The sequence below is a fragment of the Bactrocera latifrons genome, unplaced genomic scaffold (assembly GCF_001853355.1).
Source record: "Bactrocera latifrons isolate USDA-ARS-PBARC rearing strain unplaced genomic scaffold, ASM185335v1 scaffold_147, whole genome shotgun sequence".
Taxonomy (NCBI): domain Eukaryota; kingdom Metazoa; phylum Arthropoda; class Insecta; order Diptera; family Tephritidae; genus Bactrocera; species Bactrocera latifrons.
Genome location: NW_017534930.1, coordinates 485,609 through 504,161, shown reverse-complemented (window position 1 = coordinate 504,161; position 18,553 = coordinate 485,609). Strand labels below are relative to the sequence as shown.

The 18,553-nt window shown below is 38.7% G+C and overlaps 1 protein-coding gene across 2 annotated transcripts in view; it reads left to right on the top strand.

The window, feature by feature from the left end:
• LOC108965755 overlaps window positions 1-18,553 on the top strand; it is a 162,806-nt gene that overhangs the window by 86,536 nt on the left and 57,717 nt on the right. For both annotated transcript variants that reach the window (XM_018928358.1, XM_018928357.1), the window contains exon 3: window positions 16,515-17,597. In XM_018928358.1, coding sequence (XP_018783903.1) covers window positions 16,523-17,597 — 1,075 coding nt within the window. In that variant the 5' untranslated portion in view covers window positions 16,515-16,522. The remainder of the gene's footprint in view (window positions 1-16,514; window positions 17,598-18,553) is intronic.

The following is an 18,553-nucleotide window of genomic DNA, read 5'->3' as shown; positions in this document are numbered from 1 at the left end:
GTGGAAGAAGCACTTCGAAGCAAATGGTCGCCTGTTTCTTCGGCAAAACTGGTCATGTGGCGACTGTTTCGCTTGAGCAACGTAGGGCGGTCAATTCTGAGTGGTACACCACTATTTGTTTGCCTAAAGTCTTCGGAGAAATTCGAAAAACGAACAAGAGAAGACGAATCATTGTGCACCATGACAATGCGAGCTCTCACACATCGGCTCAAACCAGCGCCTTCTTGACCGGCCAAAACGTCGAATTGATGGGTCACCCGCCGTACAGCCCTGACTTGGCACCCAATGACTTCTTTTTATTCCCACACATCACGAAAATAATGCGGGGTCATCGATTTTCGTCGCCAGAAGACGCTGTTGAAGCATTCAAAAACCATGTTTTGGAGGTGTCTCAATCGGAGTGGAAAAAGTGCTTCGAAAATTGGTTTGAGCGCATGCAAAAATGTATAAATCTTGATGGAGAATGTTTTGAAAAGCAATAAAACCATTTTCGTTGATAAATATTCCTATTTTCATTATTGGGCCAGAAATATATATAGCGGCCCTCGTATTGTGCTTTTGTCTGATGATTCTTAAGCACTTCAAACACTTGGTAGAACAAGTATAAGCAATAACCAACAATAGAAATCAAATCAACTCCTCTGAGGTTATTTCGAAATGCATTTAACTACGAAAGTCACAACTGAAAATTCGCCAAAAACAAAGCCACGTGTGCATGGGGCTCATAAGGATAGGAACATGCAAATGCACTTAGCTCCATTAAGCACCGAGAAAATGCAAATTTAATTTCGTCACATATCATTAACGCCAAATTCACGCCGAGCAATTCGGTAATCCCAACCGTGAAGCATTCCCTTCAACTGGCAAAACTTTGAATGTTTCTCAATGCTTTCAAAACTCGGCGACTCCGTCTCGCATTTCGACACTTTTGTGAAAGTTGCATGTTCGCGCAAACAAAAGCCGACGCCTAAAAAGCAAACAAAACAACAGCAAAGCGCAACTGAAACGCGCCGTAGAAGCCAAGTTTTCGTGCACATAAACCGAAATAGAAGCTATTATGTGTAATGATGGAGGAGTGGGGGCGCGAACGCAAGCAGAGAGCGGCACAACATTGCGCTAATACGAGTAATTTGCTCGCTAGCAAAGTAAGCAACAGCAATAACTGACAGAAGTTATAAGAAACAAGACGGAGTAGGCGGAAGTGCGCAAGTGTTTATTTCTATGTATGTGTGTGTAAGTAGATAATTTTTGTAAGCAACTCGGCGGAAGAATGTTGTGGCGAAGGAGGACGCCCCTTGAAGGCCCCAGCAAGTGAAACAACTCAATTGCACTCCACTCCACTGCACTTCACTCCACTGTACTCAGTTGAAGAACTGAAAATAAACAAGGCAGACTCAAAGATGTCAACGTCGAAAAGTCGTCAACTCAAACTACAAATATTTGTGCCTGTGTGTATGTGTGTGAGCGTGTGTGCATGCAGTGCACACATAAAAAGCTGCCTAAATGTTTGTGTGCGACTTCACTTATCCTTGAACGCATTTCAAGTTACACACAAATCCCGAAACATGTCTACAAATATCTACGCACACACCCACACATTAGTTTTGGGTGGTATGCACATGTGTGTTTGCCTAAGTAGCTTAGCGAGAAGTCTTTTAAATAACTTTGCTTATGTTTAAGTGGCAAAGTGCGAAGTACGACGAGCTTACAATTTTCCCCAATCTCAAATATCTAGTTGCATATGTACTCGTATGTATGTATGTCCAAATATCAGCTTGTATGCGGAGATTAAAAAAAAACCTCACTGAAATCCGTCACAACTTCATTGTTCTCCAGTTACCGACTCCTGCTTAAATCCTTTAACATTTCTTTTGTTATTTATAATTTTTAAAATTTTCTTGAAATTTTGCAAGAAACTCACCACTTTACAACTTGTGTGCACCCGCAGTATAAGTAGTGAATTTTCCATAAGTTTTGGTGACAACTGACGTAATACGAAAATATGGCGATATTATTGCAATATCAGCATGGAAGACTTCCGTAAATTGAAAATCTTAAAAAAAAAGTGTGCCTGTTCCCGCCCCCAATAGATCCTAATTTGAATAGGATAAATCCGCATAAACCCCATATAACGATTAAAAACTACTAAAAACGCGTTATAGCAATAAGTTAATGCCAGACACATAAATTGTACAATAAAAAATGTTATAATCGATCGGCCGTCAATACATTGAGCCCCACCGTTCTGTTGTTCCTCAGACGGGTAATTGCTATTCCAACTTCTTCATAGTCGGGCAATGGGACATCAGCTCCATCGTCATCGAATGGGAAATCGGGTTCACCTTCTCATGGTATTATGCTTCCTTTGCCATTCAGCAGGTTTGAGAGGTGTTCCTTCCAACTTTTGAGTGTTCTACAAGAATATCTCTGGCGTTGAAACCTTCTGTCAGCCAGCTCTTCGTACTCACGCATTTCAGCATCTCTCTTTTTGTGTTCTACAAATGTGTATCGCTTCCCTCTTCAATTCTCGGTATCCATCCCATCCCGCACGTGTTGTGGTTGATCGTAACGGTGCTAGGTAGGCAGTCTACTTTGTTTCCAACTTGACACGGCACTCCCTAACTTACCAGCTGCTATTTTACTTTTTCTGAAAGCCACAGGTTTTGTTTGCAGCTTGGCACAACCAGTGCCTCCAAGGTATGCCAACTCAAGTCTTAAAGTTGTTAAAATCGAAATCCCCAGATTCCAAAGATTTTCAACCCATTGCCTATAGTAGTCGATATATTTTTGAGACTCGGACATAGTTCAGTATGGATGGAACCAGGTCAATCCTTCCCTTAGCCCCATGTTCCTTATAGAATGATTTTCGGTTTTCTTTTTTAATGATATGCATACTCAGAACGTCTTGACATACGAGCGCTATTTGTTATTACAGTAACTTAAAATGTTCTCCTCGACCAAAAAATGGAATTTGATCGCGAAACTATTTTTTTAAATTTTCAACTTTGATTAACTCATCAAGTGTGAATAGATGAGCTTAATTACATTTTTGACTATAAGGCTTCAACAATCACAGGGTTTATCGATGATATGGGGAATTCAATCGGCAATCAATTTAATGGGTCATCCACCGTAGTCCTTTTTACTCCCGTTTAAAAAAAAAATTAAAAGATCTACCGGCATGTTTTGGAGATACGTCAATCAGAATGGCAAACGTGCTTCGAAAATTTGGTCGAACACATGCAAAAATATTCGATTTTAACGGATAAAGTTCTTGAAAAAGAAATAAGCGATGTATAAAGACTAAAATTTTTTTTTTTTTCCTGAATCTCATATTAAAGACTAACTTACTATTTCACTTTTATACCACTTTTAAAGAAATAATTGCAGCACTGTTAAATATACATACATATATGACACACACACTTACATGTACATATGTAAATATATCTAATATTTGTTTGCTTGTGCAATTTGACGCGGCTGAATCAGTTTGCGCAACCGCTGCTTCGTTACTTCTTTTGCAGTCTTAGCTCCAGCTGGCACTGTCACCACAATCCATCACTTGCACTGCGAGCGAATCCACAATCCGCTTTTCGCCTCACAATCCGGCAGCCTGCCAGTGAATAGAGCAACGCATAATTCCTTCTTTCCCCTCTCTCTTCCTTAAAGTTTGTATGTATGTGTTTGCAGGAAGCCTTTGTTACACGCGTTTGCGAAATCCGCATTTGTGTGCACTTCGTCCTAGCTGGCATGGTTGTGTTAGGTTATGTGCGGTATTACATTCACTCTTTCATTACTGAAAATTGACGCCATTTTCACTTTGCTTTTTAACGTTGTCGCTTTGCTGATTCTGGTTTCTTGTTTCTCTCTATTTTGGTGTTGAAAAACTTTGTCTCATTATTTCATAGCAACTTGTGGTTGAATCATTTGCTTGTAATCATCTTTTTTCCTTCTCCATCCGCCGGCTGAAGTAAAGTGACACACTCGCTGCGCCTTTCCTGTTTTTTAGTTGCTTCCTTATAGTATTTCCTATGTCCATCATTCTTATCAGCTAGAAACATGCAAAATGCATACAAAGCCATTTGTGGCGCAATGCTTCAACCACCGCAAATTTTGTCGCACATGGAGCACTCTCCATCCCACGGTTACTTTCTTCTAGCACTTGATGAATTTTTATATCCGTCATTGGATTAGTCGACTAAGTCTCATAATTATTAGCAATTCAGGCCAATTTAAGGGTGCAAGTAATGAGTAACACAGTTACATCACTGCTGTAAAGACCTGGAAACCAGAAAGCAGACACCAAGAGTACATTCGAAATTCAGAGGGAACATTTGTCGAAATTTCAAATGGCGAAGGTAGTGCTGCAACGAACGAGATCAAGCGAAAACAGTTCTAAAGCGACTTAAGAACAACAAAGCGCCAAGCGCCGACGAATAAACGGGTGAGCTCTTTAAAGCCAGCGGTGCGGAGATGGTCAGATACATGTTCCAGCTACTAAGCAAGATTTGGTCGTATAAAAGCATATCCAATAATTGGAATATGAATGCACTTTGGCCTATCCACAAGAGGAGAAATCCATCAGTCTGAGATAATCCTCGCGGGTTCAAACGTCTTAACATTTCATTCTTCTAGACTGGACTTACGGCCTTTGCAAATAAGCTGATTTGATCAGATGCAGTAGGACTTTAGACCTGTCAAATCCGCTATATTCATCATCTTTTTGTCGGTTTGAAACCCGCCTTCGTCAGCACTGACAAGAGCTGTCTATTCGACGCCATTTTTAAGTTTGGAATCCCTGCGAAACTCATACGGCAACATCAACTCTATAAGCATGAGGAAGGACCTCTCTGATCGATAACAGACGAGGTTTTAGACAGGATGATGACGGGAATAAAACACACGTTACTCAATACTGGAAAATGTGATATGTGATGCAAATCTCAAGCGAAAGAACACCTAATAAAATCAAAAATAAAGTGCTACTGGGGTCGCAAATAATATTGAAAACGTAGGCTTCAAGAACGGCGCTGTCAGCGCAGTATTTTCCAGCCTAGCAAAAGCGGTGAACTGGGGGTCACACACAAAGATTGCTCGCCTCTAGAAAATTTCTTCTCTGTTTGCTGCTATAAACTTGAAAAAGTTAAGAACTTTGCATAATTCGGAATTGGAATAAAATTCACCAATAATCGAAGCCTGGAGATCAAGCGTAGAATAAAACAGATACCACTTTCTGATTGATAGACTATTGAGAAGCAGATCCCTCTCTCGGTGAACAAAAATTACGCTCTATAAGTCTGTCATTATTCCCATCCTATTATACAGCGCAGAAACAAATACGATGACGAACCGAGCTGCGAGAACACATGAAGCTTTTCTCTGCAAAATCTTTCGATCAATCGATGAATATCGAAGAAGGTGTTTTACGATTTCGGTCCAGTTCTTTTAAAATCTCTGTTATTGATATCCACTCAAAATTTAATATCTAAAGTAATTGGAGTTTATTATGTTAAAATTGCCTAGTTTTATATCAAATCAGTGTTTTTACTGAACATTGTCCTATAGACATTGGAAGACCTATTTAGCAGTAATGCTAAAAATCTTATCGGACGCAAATTATCAGGAAGATGACGGGGAAATCATCCTGACACTTCCTCCTCCATTATCCAGTCAGACTAAGGTTGAAGCATCTCGGCAGTCTTGCATTCGGCGAACCAAGAACCACAACCAAAACTGAATTTAACCTTTATCCTTAAAGCGCTTTGCCAATTTTTGTAGGGTCTTATGAACAACTATATAGGTGTTTTAGGAATTTACTTAACGTAACCTCCATAGAGTATATTACAGCTCAGCTTCAAATATACAAGAGCTCGGACATCGATCTGCTTGAAATATATGACATGGTTTAGTATTTTGAGCCATATAATAGCAGTTCTAACAAAATACAACATTTTTGTCCAATGAAAAACTAACCGTAAATCGTTTTAAAGAAATTCAATACCAAACATGCTGGATTAATCCCAACGTACATATGTAGCGACTAACTGTATTTATACGTTGTTTACTGACGGTTTTTAAACAAACTTGACGCAGAGCAAAATCAAGTTCTCTTCCGGTAAACGGATGACAGCTGAATGGAGAGCATAAGCTACCCAACTACTGATTCAAACCAAGATTTTCAAGTTTTTTTCGTAGTTACCACACTCTGCTATATCATTTACTTCCGCCATCCTGGATGTCACATAATGGTATGGCAGCCTTTTCAGTTAGCTGTTTATTCTTCACTAACGAAAAGCTGAAACATATCCGCGAATACACATACATACGTACAACATGATAGCAGATTGTCTGAATAAAAACTGAAGAGGCTTTCACTTACTGCGGGCGCACACAAATTCCATCTTTCAATCCATTTTAGCCAATACAGATGTATCATATACATAGGTATACACAATGTGTATTCTCGTGAGATGCCGAAAGTAATTGTCAGTTACACATCTCTTCTTATCTGTATTGTTGTAAACGCAGTGAGACCAAAGAGGTGAAAGTCAAAAATTCCAACTTTTTCGCTCCAATGTTGCTATTGAGATTATATACTAAAGAAGTTAGTTTTTTTTCTGGTTGCCGTTGGCACCAAAGGTCGTCTACGTCAACATCTTTCAATTCAGGCACGAAAAAGTCATTAATCATGGCCTTATAGCATCTGCCATATGTGAAGAAATATGGATCGATGTTTCCATCTATCCATCAATCCATAGAGCATACCAAACTGTTACGTGTTGACGATATAAAGACATATCCGTGATATCAGACGGACTCATTCGGGTCTTGTTCGATACTCTTATCCACAGCAACCACAGCGTCGTACCAAACACTGCACAGCATTTCTCAGGACGCATATTATCTGCTAGAGTAAATGTGGCTGCTGGAATTTCCGACTCTGCTAGGCGATTATGTCGACCGAATAATTGACACATCTTGAAACGAATGTATAAATCATAAACTTTCCTAAAAAATCTATTGCCTGGAAGTTGTCAATTGACTTCAATAAAATATTATACGTAATAACACGTCCATTTTCTCTTCTTTAGTAATAACAGTTATTTTATGAAATCTCGAAAATGACAAAGGATTTTTCGAACTCAGCGACCTACCGAGTTTGGATACTGAAAGGTCTTGATTATCTTGCTCAACACTAGTCTAATTAGTTCTCATTTTTGTTTAGCATTTCTCACCTCACAAACTCATTCAAATTGTTGAAACATCCACTCACCCTTATATTACATAATTGTAAGCGCATGTTTGTCCATGTATTTATTTACGTGAATATGCCGTTATAGAAGGGGAGAATAAAATCGCGACAAGCGCTTTTCAAATGCAAGCAAAATTTGTGACAATTTTCATTTAAATGTCTGTCTAGACATTCAACGAGCGCGGCAGCGTTGTCGTAATGATGATGACTTTTTAATAACACGAGTAATGTGTGATGGGCCCAAAATAAGCGTGCAAACAACGCGTTCAAATGCTATGACGAATGAAACATAAGACAGCGTTCAGACGAGGATGGTTCAGTCGCCCATGAACAGGCAAATTTTCTTTTGTTTCGCACATTTCGTAAACAGGAGCACATTCTAAAGTTCACTTGTGGTTGCCCTTCAGGCACTCGTTTTTTTTTTTTTTTTTTTTTTTTTTTTTTTTTTTTTTTTTTTTTTTTTTTTTTTTTTTTTTTTTTTTTTTTTTTTTTTTTAATTTCAAAGATGCTGCCGGTGTAGAAAGGATCCTCTTTCAGGATCAGGTCCCGATAGTATTATCTATATTTACTGGATATGCGGAACAGCACGCCTACATACTAAACCGTTAAGTCAGGCTGCTTTAGCTTGTATTGTGATTTCTTGGATTCCTATTGTGGCCCACTCTTTCATTTTCGCCCATACCAGCTTGAATTACAGCATGTGACTTATAATGTTGTCGGACGTCATCCTTTTCATCGGCACTGCTGCAGAATGAACAATTTGTGGCGTCATCGTGACCGAATTTGTGGAAGAGGGACTTCTTGAAACAGCTATTGCCTGTCAAGCATTGCGTTAGATAAAATTCTGCCTTCCTTGTTGTCTCACAATCCAGGTCCTAGTACGTTCTTAAAGAGCCTATGCATCCATCTTCCTGTTTCAGTCGCTTCCTATTGCATTTACTACTCTTCGAGGCTCGTCTATCTCTTCTTTTTTTGCTCGACAGCCATGACACATAAACTTGACACTTCATTTGCCTTATTTGCATTTATTTTTTGGGGCTGTGTTATCCGGATGACTTTACCTAGTAGGGCGTTGTTACTTTGGCTAGTGCCACCAGTCCCCTATATAGGAGTCGCGTACATCAGTGTTGACCGGCTGACTTTATCTAGTAGGGCTCCGTTAGTTTGGCTAGGGCCACCAGTCCCCTATATAGTGTTAGCCATTATGCTTGACAGGGTCGCTGTCACTGCCCTAGGATTAATCAACGTGCACTTTGAAATTCAATAACGTATCAGTCATAACCGGTACGCGGTGTACAAAAATATTTGTGGTTATCAAAAATCAGTTTGCGTGACAAAAAGGGTCCTCGTGTGAACATAGTCTAACCAAACGCGGAGCGAAACCGTACACCGGATCACATAGAATGGGAAACGAACAAAACATATGCAAAGGAAAAAGTTTGATATCAAATGAAATGTAAAATTTATGAATTTTAATTGCACACGCCCAGCCACGAGTGCGGCATTCAGATAATTTTCACACATACACTCACACATGCATCCGCAAATAAATGCGAGGCTTGAAATTAGAATGGAAATGCTACACTTAAAACGATGAAGCAATAAGCACAAAAACTCAACAACATTTCATAGCAACAAAAGCAATAAAAGCAGATATAATTTAACACATTTTGAACTTGTTTGGATTTCGCGAACGTCGTGTTTTGCACAGACATACCTACCCGTACAAGCGCATGCATGCATGAGCATGCTCTTCACATGTATGAGAGTCGGTTTGCGTGTGTGTGGCTGTGTTGTTTTTAAATTGATTTAATTGTTGCTGCATTTCGCGCTGCATTATTCTTTATTCATTCATTTATTTGTATTTATTGTTGCTATTGTTGTACGCTTTCTGTTGCTCTCGTTCGGCTGAGCGCTGTGCTCGTTGTCGTGTCAGCCGGTCGCAATAAATCATCGCCAATACGCTGCCATTGCGGTTGTTTGCGTTCGGTCAGTTTGTCTGTCGTTTTTCCGATTGTGCACAACACCCACACAATGGATGTTGTTGTTGCGTTTTCGACTTATTGTTGTTATCATTGCCGTCAATAGCGCTGACAGCAGCGACGACATGTTTGCTGCAGTGCGTAGTTTTTGTTGCTTTTGTCAGGGCGTTTGTGTGTGGTTGTCGTTTCTGTTGTCTACTACTTTTCATAGTTTTTGCGCGAAGTGGGATTTATGCGCAAAAAAACGAACGCTTTATCACATTGACACCACATCGACGGTGGCAGTGGCAGCCACGGAACGGGGAGCTGGCGAGGATCTGTGTCGGCGAATGCGGTCGATGTCGGGCAACCGCCAATTCAAACGGTTGCTGCTGCTGTTACTGTTGAAATTCTCCATTATTTTGATTTCATTACTTCTTATTTTTGCTTCTGTAGCAGCATTGATGCTCTTCCGCTATGACACCGCCCAACCCCTCCATTGTAGTCGTGTTCAAAATACACTTTAATCAATTTTCAACATTCATTCATTTTCGCACATTGCACCCCGGAGACCAAAGCGTGGCAGTATCAACAAATAAAAACTGTAAAGAAAGCTCGAATATTCTTCCGTTCTTAATGTTTTTAGACGTGTACACAATGTGAATAACGGTCCAAACAACGATAAAAGAGCGCAAGACCCGCAGACCAGCATTGTTTTACAATTTTTGTATAATAGGTATGTTCGAATCGAAAAGGAGGGTAATTCGATAAACATTTCCCCCAAACTTTCAAGCCGTACCTTGAGTTTCCTTGGTCTTATCATCATACATGATACATACAGCCCATTTTCTTCGCTTCCTTATCTAGTCTGAAAAAAGCAATAATATCAATATCATCGGCGTACGCTAACAGCTGTATACCCTAATTGAAGATTGAACCTTCTTGATTAAGCTCTGCAGCTCGAGTTATTTTCTCCAGCAATAAACTGAAAAAGTCGCACGTTAGGGAGACGCCTCGTCTGTATCCTCGTTCGGTATCGAACGGCCCGGGAAGGTCATTCCCAATTCTGACAGAGCCTTTGGTGTTGCTCAACGTCAGTCGCGTCATCGCGGCATAAAGGTAGCTCCTTTTCGTGCTGATAAAAGTAGCATTGAAATTGACAAAAAGGTGGTGTGTGTCGATTCTCCTTTCATGGGCCTTTTCCTAGGTGGTGTTGCGAAAATCTGTTCGGTTGTTGATTTTCCAAGTCTAAAGCCACACTGATAAAGTCCAATCAGTTGCTTGACGGTGGGCTTTAATTTTTCACACAATACGCTCGATATAACCCTATACATACGCGATGTTGAGGAGGCTTATCCCACAGTAGTTGGCGCAGTTTGTGGGGTCTCCTTTCTTGTGAATTGGAAAACACTAATTCCAATTTAACAAAGAAGCTGATGCATGCTCGTTATTTCACCTTCTCACTTTAGCTCCCCTTCAAACGGATGTTCTTATTCTACCCAGAGCATACTTGGTCAAAGGCCGGAAGTCGTGAGCTGCTTGAGCCATGTGTAAAAGAATCGTTTCTGGCCACTCTCAAGTTCCCAGAGAACTTTCCTCACTTGCGTAAACTTCTACACATGACCCCACCTTCTCTCCCTCCTCCCTCGAAAAACTTCACTTACCAGTCATCCAACAATATTTTGTAAACTTGTTTAATGTTTTCTTCGGTAACAACTTCCTTTGGGCGTCCATTGCGTTCAGCGTCTTCGGTGCTCATTACGTCTTATTTTAGCATACCAATCTTTGATAGTTGCTTTTCCTGGACAGTTTCCGGAAACTCGTTATCAATCCAAACCTTGACTTCAACTGTATTTTTCCCATCAACAAGCAATATTTCACTTCTCGAGTGGAATGAAAAAAGTTGAGAGCTCAAATTTTTCAAATCCAATTTGTATGATATATCACCCTTTATCTGAATTTGCTGGCCGCCACTAGTAACGCCAACTTAAATTAGATGCTTGTAACAAGAGCTACAACAACTAGTGCCACATACCACCTCTTCGTTGCCAAGCAGCAGAGTCAATCAATCTGTCAAACGACAAGCCTGCAATGAAGCGCACGGGGCGCCGCTCGCTCAAAAAGTTTTGCAGTATTTTCCGCGTGTTAGGCAACGTCAGTGCACTTCGGTCCAGATGCTTGGAAATATAACAAATTGCAAAAGAATAGTTGCCTTGAGAAGTCAACTTCAAGCCGTCACACACACACGTCTTCCAGATGCGAGGCGAATTTCGCAAAAAGTGCTCGAGTTGAAAGAAAATCTCATTTTTATTATTTCGTGACGAGATAAATCAAAATTGTTGTTGAAAAAATAAAGTCTTTATGCGATTCTTCGCACATTGCTAAAGTTTGTATTCGAAAACTTCTGACGTAAATCTGAGGTATACGTACACAAATACATACAAACAAGCGCAAGAGTTGAAGTGAAAAACATGTAATGGCACTAACACAATGACAAAAGACTTGAGATATAAAAAGACGATGACTGTTTAAATATTTTTCTTTTATTATTTTTCTTCTTTTACTTAACCGGTACTTTACCCGGTTAAATGACTTTCTCCATGGAATGCAATTTTTTTTCTTAGTCGCCTACTTGCCTTTTTAATGGTGTTGGTAATTGAAATGCGTAAAATAGTGATGTACAGCTTAAAAAAAAGCCAATCGAAAGCGCTTGACTTTATAGGTCGTTTTAAAAGCCAAGCAGTTGTGTTGAATTCAGTTATGATAATAATTTTTCAACGTTATTTGTAGTAATCCTGGTTTAAATTTGTTTATACCGGAGCTATATTCGCTTTAATTTATTGTGGAAAATAGAATAAATAAGACGGCAAGTGACCGCCGTAGCTGGCCCGTCAATCTTATCGGGCTTATGTGTCTGCGCGACTTCACATAATCCCCAAAAAAGAGAGCAGGGGTATTAAGTCACCTGATCATGGAGGCCACGACGAATTACATTGCTCTCACCAAGGTAAATTGATGGTTTCGTAAGTTGTATGGCATGTATCGACGTCTTGTTAGAATCAAAGTTCGCCCACATCAACATCCTCTAACTCAGACACGCAAATTCATTAATTAATTATGAACGTAAGAATATTGCAGGCTCTTATTTTAGAGGAAATATGAGAATTTTGTTTATTAGCATACATCTTCAACTAAAAGTGAGCTTCATCGCTGAACAAAAATTTCTTGTGAAAATTGGGATCGGTAGCCATCGCATTTTGGCCCCTTTCGCCGTACTTGGGACGCCCTTGTCGTTCGACGTCAATTCTGGCTCGAGTAAATTTTATATGCCCGCAAACCAAGTTCCTTCCTCAAAATCTTCATAAAGTGGATATTCACAGCTACGAGGTAGAATAAACTCATTCGTGTCTTCTTCGAAACTCTAATCTTCAACACCAATAATGTTTTCGATGCGCACTATTGCGCGTCTCTGAGGATACGCATTATCCACTAGAGTAAATGTGATGCGAAGCCGATCCATGCCTTCTCGAACTACCGACCCTGTTGATCGGTTATGCCGACTGAATAATGGATACAGCTCAAGAAATATAGAACGCAAATTTTGTTCCGGGGTAAATCTTTTCATTATGAAATGGCAAACCAATTGATGGCTTACTGCCTAGAAAAGAGCCGTTTAAATATTATAGACATTCATAAAAAGGCTGAAAATTCATCGAATTTTTTATAATATTACTTTTTACCGACCGAAATCTGGATAAGATGTTAAGCCACACTGTAAGCAGTCTTTCGGAAAATAGCTCGTCTTATAATCTATCCCATTTTTATCTCATTGTTCTTCTGTAGGAGTATTAACAATTCGTTCAAATTAAATTTATACGAGGCGTCCACCTATCTTGGAAAGCAATACACGTGCACAAATGTTGCTTTGAAATTCCAATTTCTAGCCACAAAAATATCTATTTGCTTTTTATGGTGATATTCAACTCCTTTTTTATTACTTACAGTAAGTATGCTAAGTATTATGCCGTCAAGTCGGCACTTTTTCCTTCATTTTATATGATTACATTCATGATGATATAATTGGAAGCCATTGTTGACCATAATTAACCAGCGCTGTCAGTTAACAAAAATCTTTTCAAAATGGCGTTGCACTTGAGTTATTGTACTCCTGACTTTTCGTTTTTTTTTTTTTATCGCTACTCACGTCCTCATCTGATTGCGTACAGTTTTGGTAAGGTAATTAGACCACAGCTTTTTTTTTTTTTTTTTTTTTTTTTTTTTTTTTTTTTTTTTTTTTTTTTTTTTTTTTTTTTTTTAATTTTCCTACCAATTACGATGTGCACTTTCGGGTAATCAAAACTGTTAGTGAATTTCTTTCATAGTACTCTCAGACCTGTGTGTACAATGAAAAATTGTAAAATGGGCAATCTCTTTAGTATTAAAAATTCCTATGTCTTCTAAATTAAATTTAAAAGAAAGCTTGTTAAGATAAGAGAATTTATGTAAAACTTCTTTGAGTAAAGTATTTTAATATCAGGAAGTCTATTCCGTATCAAAGTTCTATAGAACAATTAGCTTTATTTCAAAGAAACTTCAGCATTTCAACTTAATTTTCAAACTCATAAATGCCTACATAAGTATATGTATACTGAGATTTGAAAGGGGCAGGAATGTCTTCAAAAAATTTTTATCAATGAGAGCACTTTTTATTACATATGAAAAAATCAAGCATATTCGTGGTATATGTGAAAAAGGGCATGGTTTACAATAAGACAACGCTTTTTTTGGAACCAAATTTGATTATACTCTGATTGGGGTTGCGATTTCATAATGAGCAGACTTACTACAAAACAAGCTTTCCAAAGCGCGAAAATTTCTTACTAAATTAATGGACGTGTCGAAATGTGGTAAATGGGTCCATAGCGTTATGGTCACCAATTCCGACATTCACAAGAAAATTTTGGTCAACGATAAAATTCACATGTGATTGAATGACTACCTTAATGCACAAAATTGTCGCATTTAGAGTGATTATAATCTACAAATCATTTTCTTAGACACCGTTACATGCTGAAAAGGTAACTGTCTGGTATGCTCTATGGGCGGAGGGAATCATTGGTCAAAACATCTTCAAAAATTAATTAAAGAAGCTCTATTTTTAAACGACATAATTGATAACTTTTTATGCCTGAATAGAAAAATGATAATGAGGACAACATTTGGTTCCAATAAAGTGATGCTATATGTCAAAAGCCTACAAAACAATCAATTTATTGAAAAACACTTCTATTGAACCTTTATATCGCAATATATGCCTGTGGCTTGGCTTCCAAGAACGTGATATTTAGTACAACTGGTCTAATTTTTTTGAGGTTAAGTGAAGTCGCTTGCCTACGCAGATAAGACCGAAACGATTGACACCTTGGAAAATAATATTCGAAGCGTTTCTGCAGATATACGGTCCCAATTGTTGCATAAAGTGTTTAAAAATTTTCAGGAAAATATTTGAGACTCTTATAGGTAAATGAGAAGAATCTCAACCATCAGATTGATTCATTAAAATATCATACATTTTTACAAATATAAACGATTTAAAGTCAAGTGGGAAATCTGATTTCTTTATATCGAGCTAATTATTTTTAGAAGCACGTCTAGGCTGATTGCATTAACCCTTGGTATTACTCAAGTATATGTATATAACTCATACACTGACCCACATGCGCGTTATACTGAATAAAATTACCATATGAATACCGGTTAATTCGAGAACTAATTTCATACTACTTCATTATCATACTTCAGTCTAAACTATAGTATATCCGATATCATACGTACTATTTTACTAAATTATAATTAATATTGAAATTTGTATGTCACATAGGTACTATATGAACGCCTTAGATCCTTTGCCTTTGGTGCTTCAAATTTAATTGAGTTCACCCATTTTCACAGCGTCTGATGAGAAGCTAGAAAAATTTGTGCTGGATAAATTTTATTAGGTGTCAGATCATAAAAATCACAGAACTACATCAATTTACAGTTATGTTGCGACAGTGACGTTAGTGCCTGTTGTTTTGCTAATATTGGGTTGCTGAAACGAAAATGATTTCCTTACACTTAAGATTTTTTATATTGTAGGGGTCAAACCACCACCATTTACTAAGTAAAATGACAAAAAATTTAAACGTTTTGAATTAAAATTCGTGATCAGGACAAAAGGTGCCCAAAAGCCCTAAAGACCCTCATCTTTCGCAATTTTTGCTTTCAGATTTGTTGAGTGTTGTTATCAGAGGCTATATTGTGTTGTTCAACATATGTACTATACATTCAAGTCACGGACCCAGTTAAGGATTTACATGGGCTTACGGGTTTCAAAAAATCTACCTTTTTTATTGTCTTATTACATTTTACAAAACTTTTAGAATATTGTTCGCAATTTGCAAATTGATCCGAGTAATAGTTTCGGAGATACAAGCTTATAAAAGAACTTATGCGCTGGCTGGCTAAGTGCGCCGCCTCGAAACGAGTTTCTCTCGAAACTGTGTTTTTGAAGTCGGTTGGCAAGATTTCACGAGAACTACTCGATCTGAACGAAATTTACACAGTTCTATATTGATATAATACCTAAAGACTTGGACGTAGCATGTTTTTCTTTTCGATTACGACTATTAGAAAAAAATATGGCGAAATTTAATTTTTTTTTTTTATGAAAAAGATTTCGTTTTTTATATGAAAAAACAATTTTTTACTCTAAGAAACTCATGCAACTTCTTAAGGTTGAGGGACTATTTGATAGGCTATAATAAGATCTAATAACCTAAAAATCGTCATTGTAGCTAAACTAATGGATATCAATCTCGGCTTTTGTATTTGTTGGATCCAAATAAGTATTTACATTATGACTTCTGGGTGACAGACTCTGGCTGCTAAGGTAATGTTTGAGAGCAAATTTTAATGGCTCTTCCATTTCTGTTTGACTTTTCTAAAGCTAAGAACAACGATTGTACTATATTACGATTTCAATGAGTTTGATCACCTGACATTCGTTTCTATTTATTTGAAATTTGTATTTCAAAAATGTTTACGATAAATTAACCAGAAATAACGTAAATGAATTTTTGTATCTTAATTTCCATAAATTTTGAAAGCGTTTCCATTTATATGGAGTAGACTGTAATAGTGTATGTTGTGATTACATGATATGTGTTATTAATATATGATGGTGAATGCCATACACATGCATATGCAGCCATATAAAGTGCATTGTTTTAATTTTTACTCTCTTTTTGCACTTGCAGATGCAATAATGTCGGTAAAATGGCGGCAGAGATTCAAAAGCAAAAAGCGCTTAAAATCCCCGAAACAACAACAAACGGATATGTACAACAAAAACACCAAAACAAGCACTCAAGCACTCAGCCAGATGCTGAACATTGCCGAAAGTCACAGACACTGCCCCTTGGACAGCAGTGATAGCAACAAAAGCAATAACAACAATAACAAAGAAAACTCGCCGCCTACGAAGAGCTGCCACAACACGCACGTGCGAGACTGCAATCAGCGCACATGTGAGACGCAACATGCACTGCCACCAGAGCAGCAATGTAAATTGGATGCTTTCAAGGATTCCACATACGCTCCGTGGCCCCACGCTGCCCACGCTGACAGCGAGCGCAAGAACGCCGCTGCCATTATAAAACGTGCAACTGCCACAAAGCAAATAATACCAACAACACCGAAAACAACAACAACTACAAGCGCAGTTCGGAAAACAAAAGCGGCGGCGCTGATGACGACGGTGATGCGGGTACTGAAGCTGGCGGTGTACACAGACACCGCGACTCAAGTTGCAACAAAAGCAGCCACAACCGATGGCAGTCACTTGAAAAGGCCGCAGTCCAGCTGCTTGCCGACTTTGTACAACAGTTTGTTCGCTGGCTTTCGCTTACCATTTATATCAACAACAGCAACAAAAACAGCAAAAACAACAAGACCAACAATGAAAGCGAATAGCGCAACAACTACAACAGCAATCCTTAATATTAACACTAACCACCCCACCACTGCCCGAGCCTTTGTGCCACTACTGGCGTTGTGTTTCCTCTGCTTTGTCTCGGCAGCGACCACAACAGCGGCGATAGCCACGTCTTCCACCTACAACATAACCACTGCCAGGACAGATGCAACATCGCCGCCCTTGGCGCCCGTCGTGGCGGCAGTGATGGCCACCGCCACCGCCAAGCCGGGGGCCAGTGGCGCTCAGCAGCAATGCACATTGTCCGAGTTCACTTGTACGAACATGCGCTGTGTGCCGCTCAGCAAGTATTGCAACAACTTTAACGACTGCGGCGACGGCAGCGACGAGCCACGCTTCTGCACACGTGAGTACCTCCGAGCACTTTTACCGCATGTCAGCAGATAATTGTCAGACTTGCAAACACACCATATGCAAATGTAGGTGTATTTGATTGTGTTGAATGTGGGTAGCCCCCGAATTCGGTCATTTGGTGGATCGAAGAGCGAAAAGCGCGCTCTACCGCTGATTGGGCGGAATTGATGACGCTCGTTAGCGGCGGTAGACTTGACGAAAAAGTAGCTAGCAATTAAAAATAAAGTGGATTAAATTAATGTCGTTAGCACGCGTCGCGAATAAAGGTCGGCTTGTGTATGCCACACTACAAAAGAGTGGAAGGGTAGAATGGAAAAGTGAGAGCGATGTGTGGGTTAAGCCGTTGGCTTGTTAGCGGGCTTATTTCGTAATTACAATATACTATATGTATGCCTATAACGGTGGTTACATATGCAGTATAATGGCTCTGTGCAAATCTTTTTCACAACACAAAGTTCTTTTAAATCTAGTAGATATGCGTTAAAATAATTATTTAAAGAATTTCGTTGCAGTTGAGAAGTAAACCAATTTTCATGTTTCTCTCATTATCTTCTATCCCTGTCGTAGTCTTGGTCAATGCGGAACTCCTAGTACTCGACTTAACAAAACAAAAACAAAAAACCAGTAAGGAAGGGCTAAGTTCTTGTATCACCGAACATTTTATACTCTCGCATGATAAAGTGATAATTGATATTTCATTATCCGCCATTTACATATTTTTTTATTTTGCTGTAAAATTAATTAGATTAGATTAATTTGTGTACTTTGAGTATTGAATTGTATTTTAATTTATTTTAATTTATTTTAATTGTATTGAAAAGTTATAGTCCGATCACGACAATTTTTCCACAAGGGATACCTCAGCTCAAATACCGTATTTGTGTAAAGTTTTATTCCGCTATCATCATTGGTTCCTAATGTACATATTATACAGAGAAGGCATCAGAT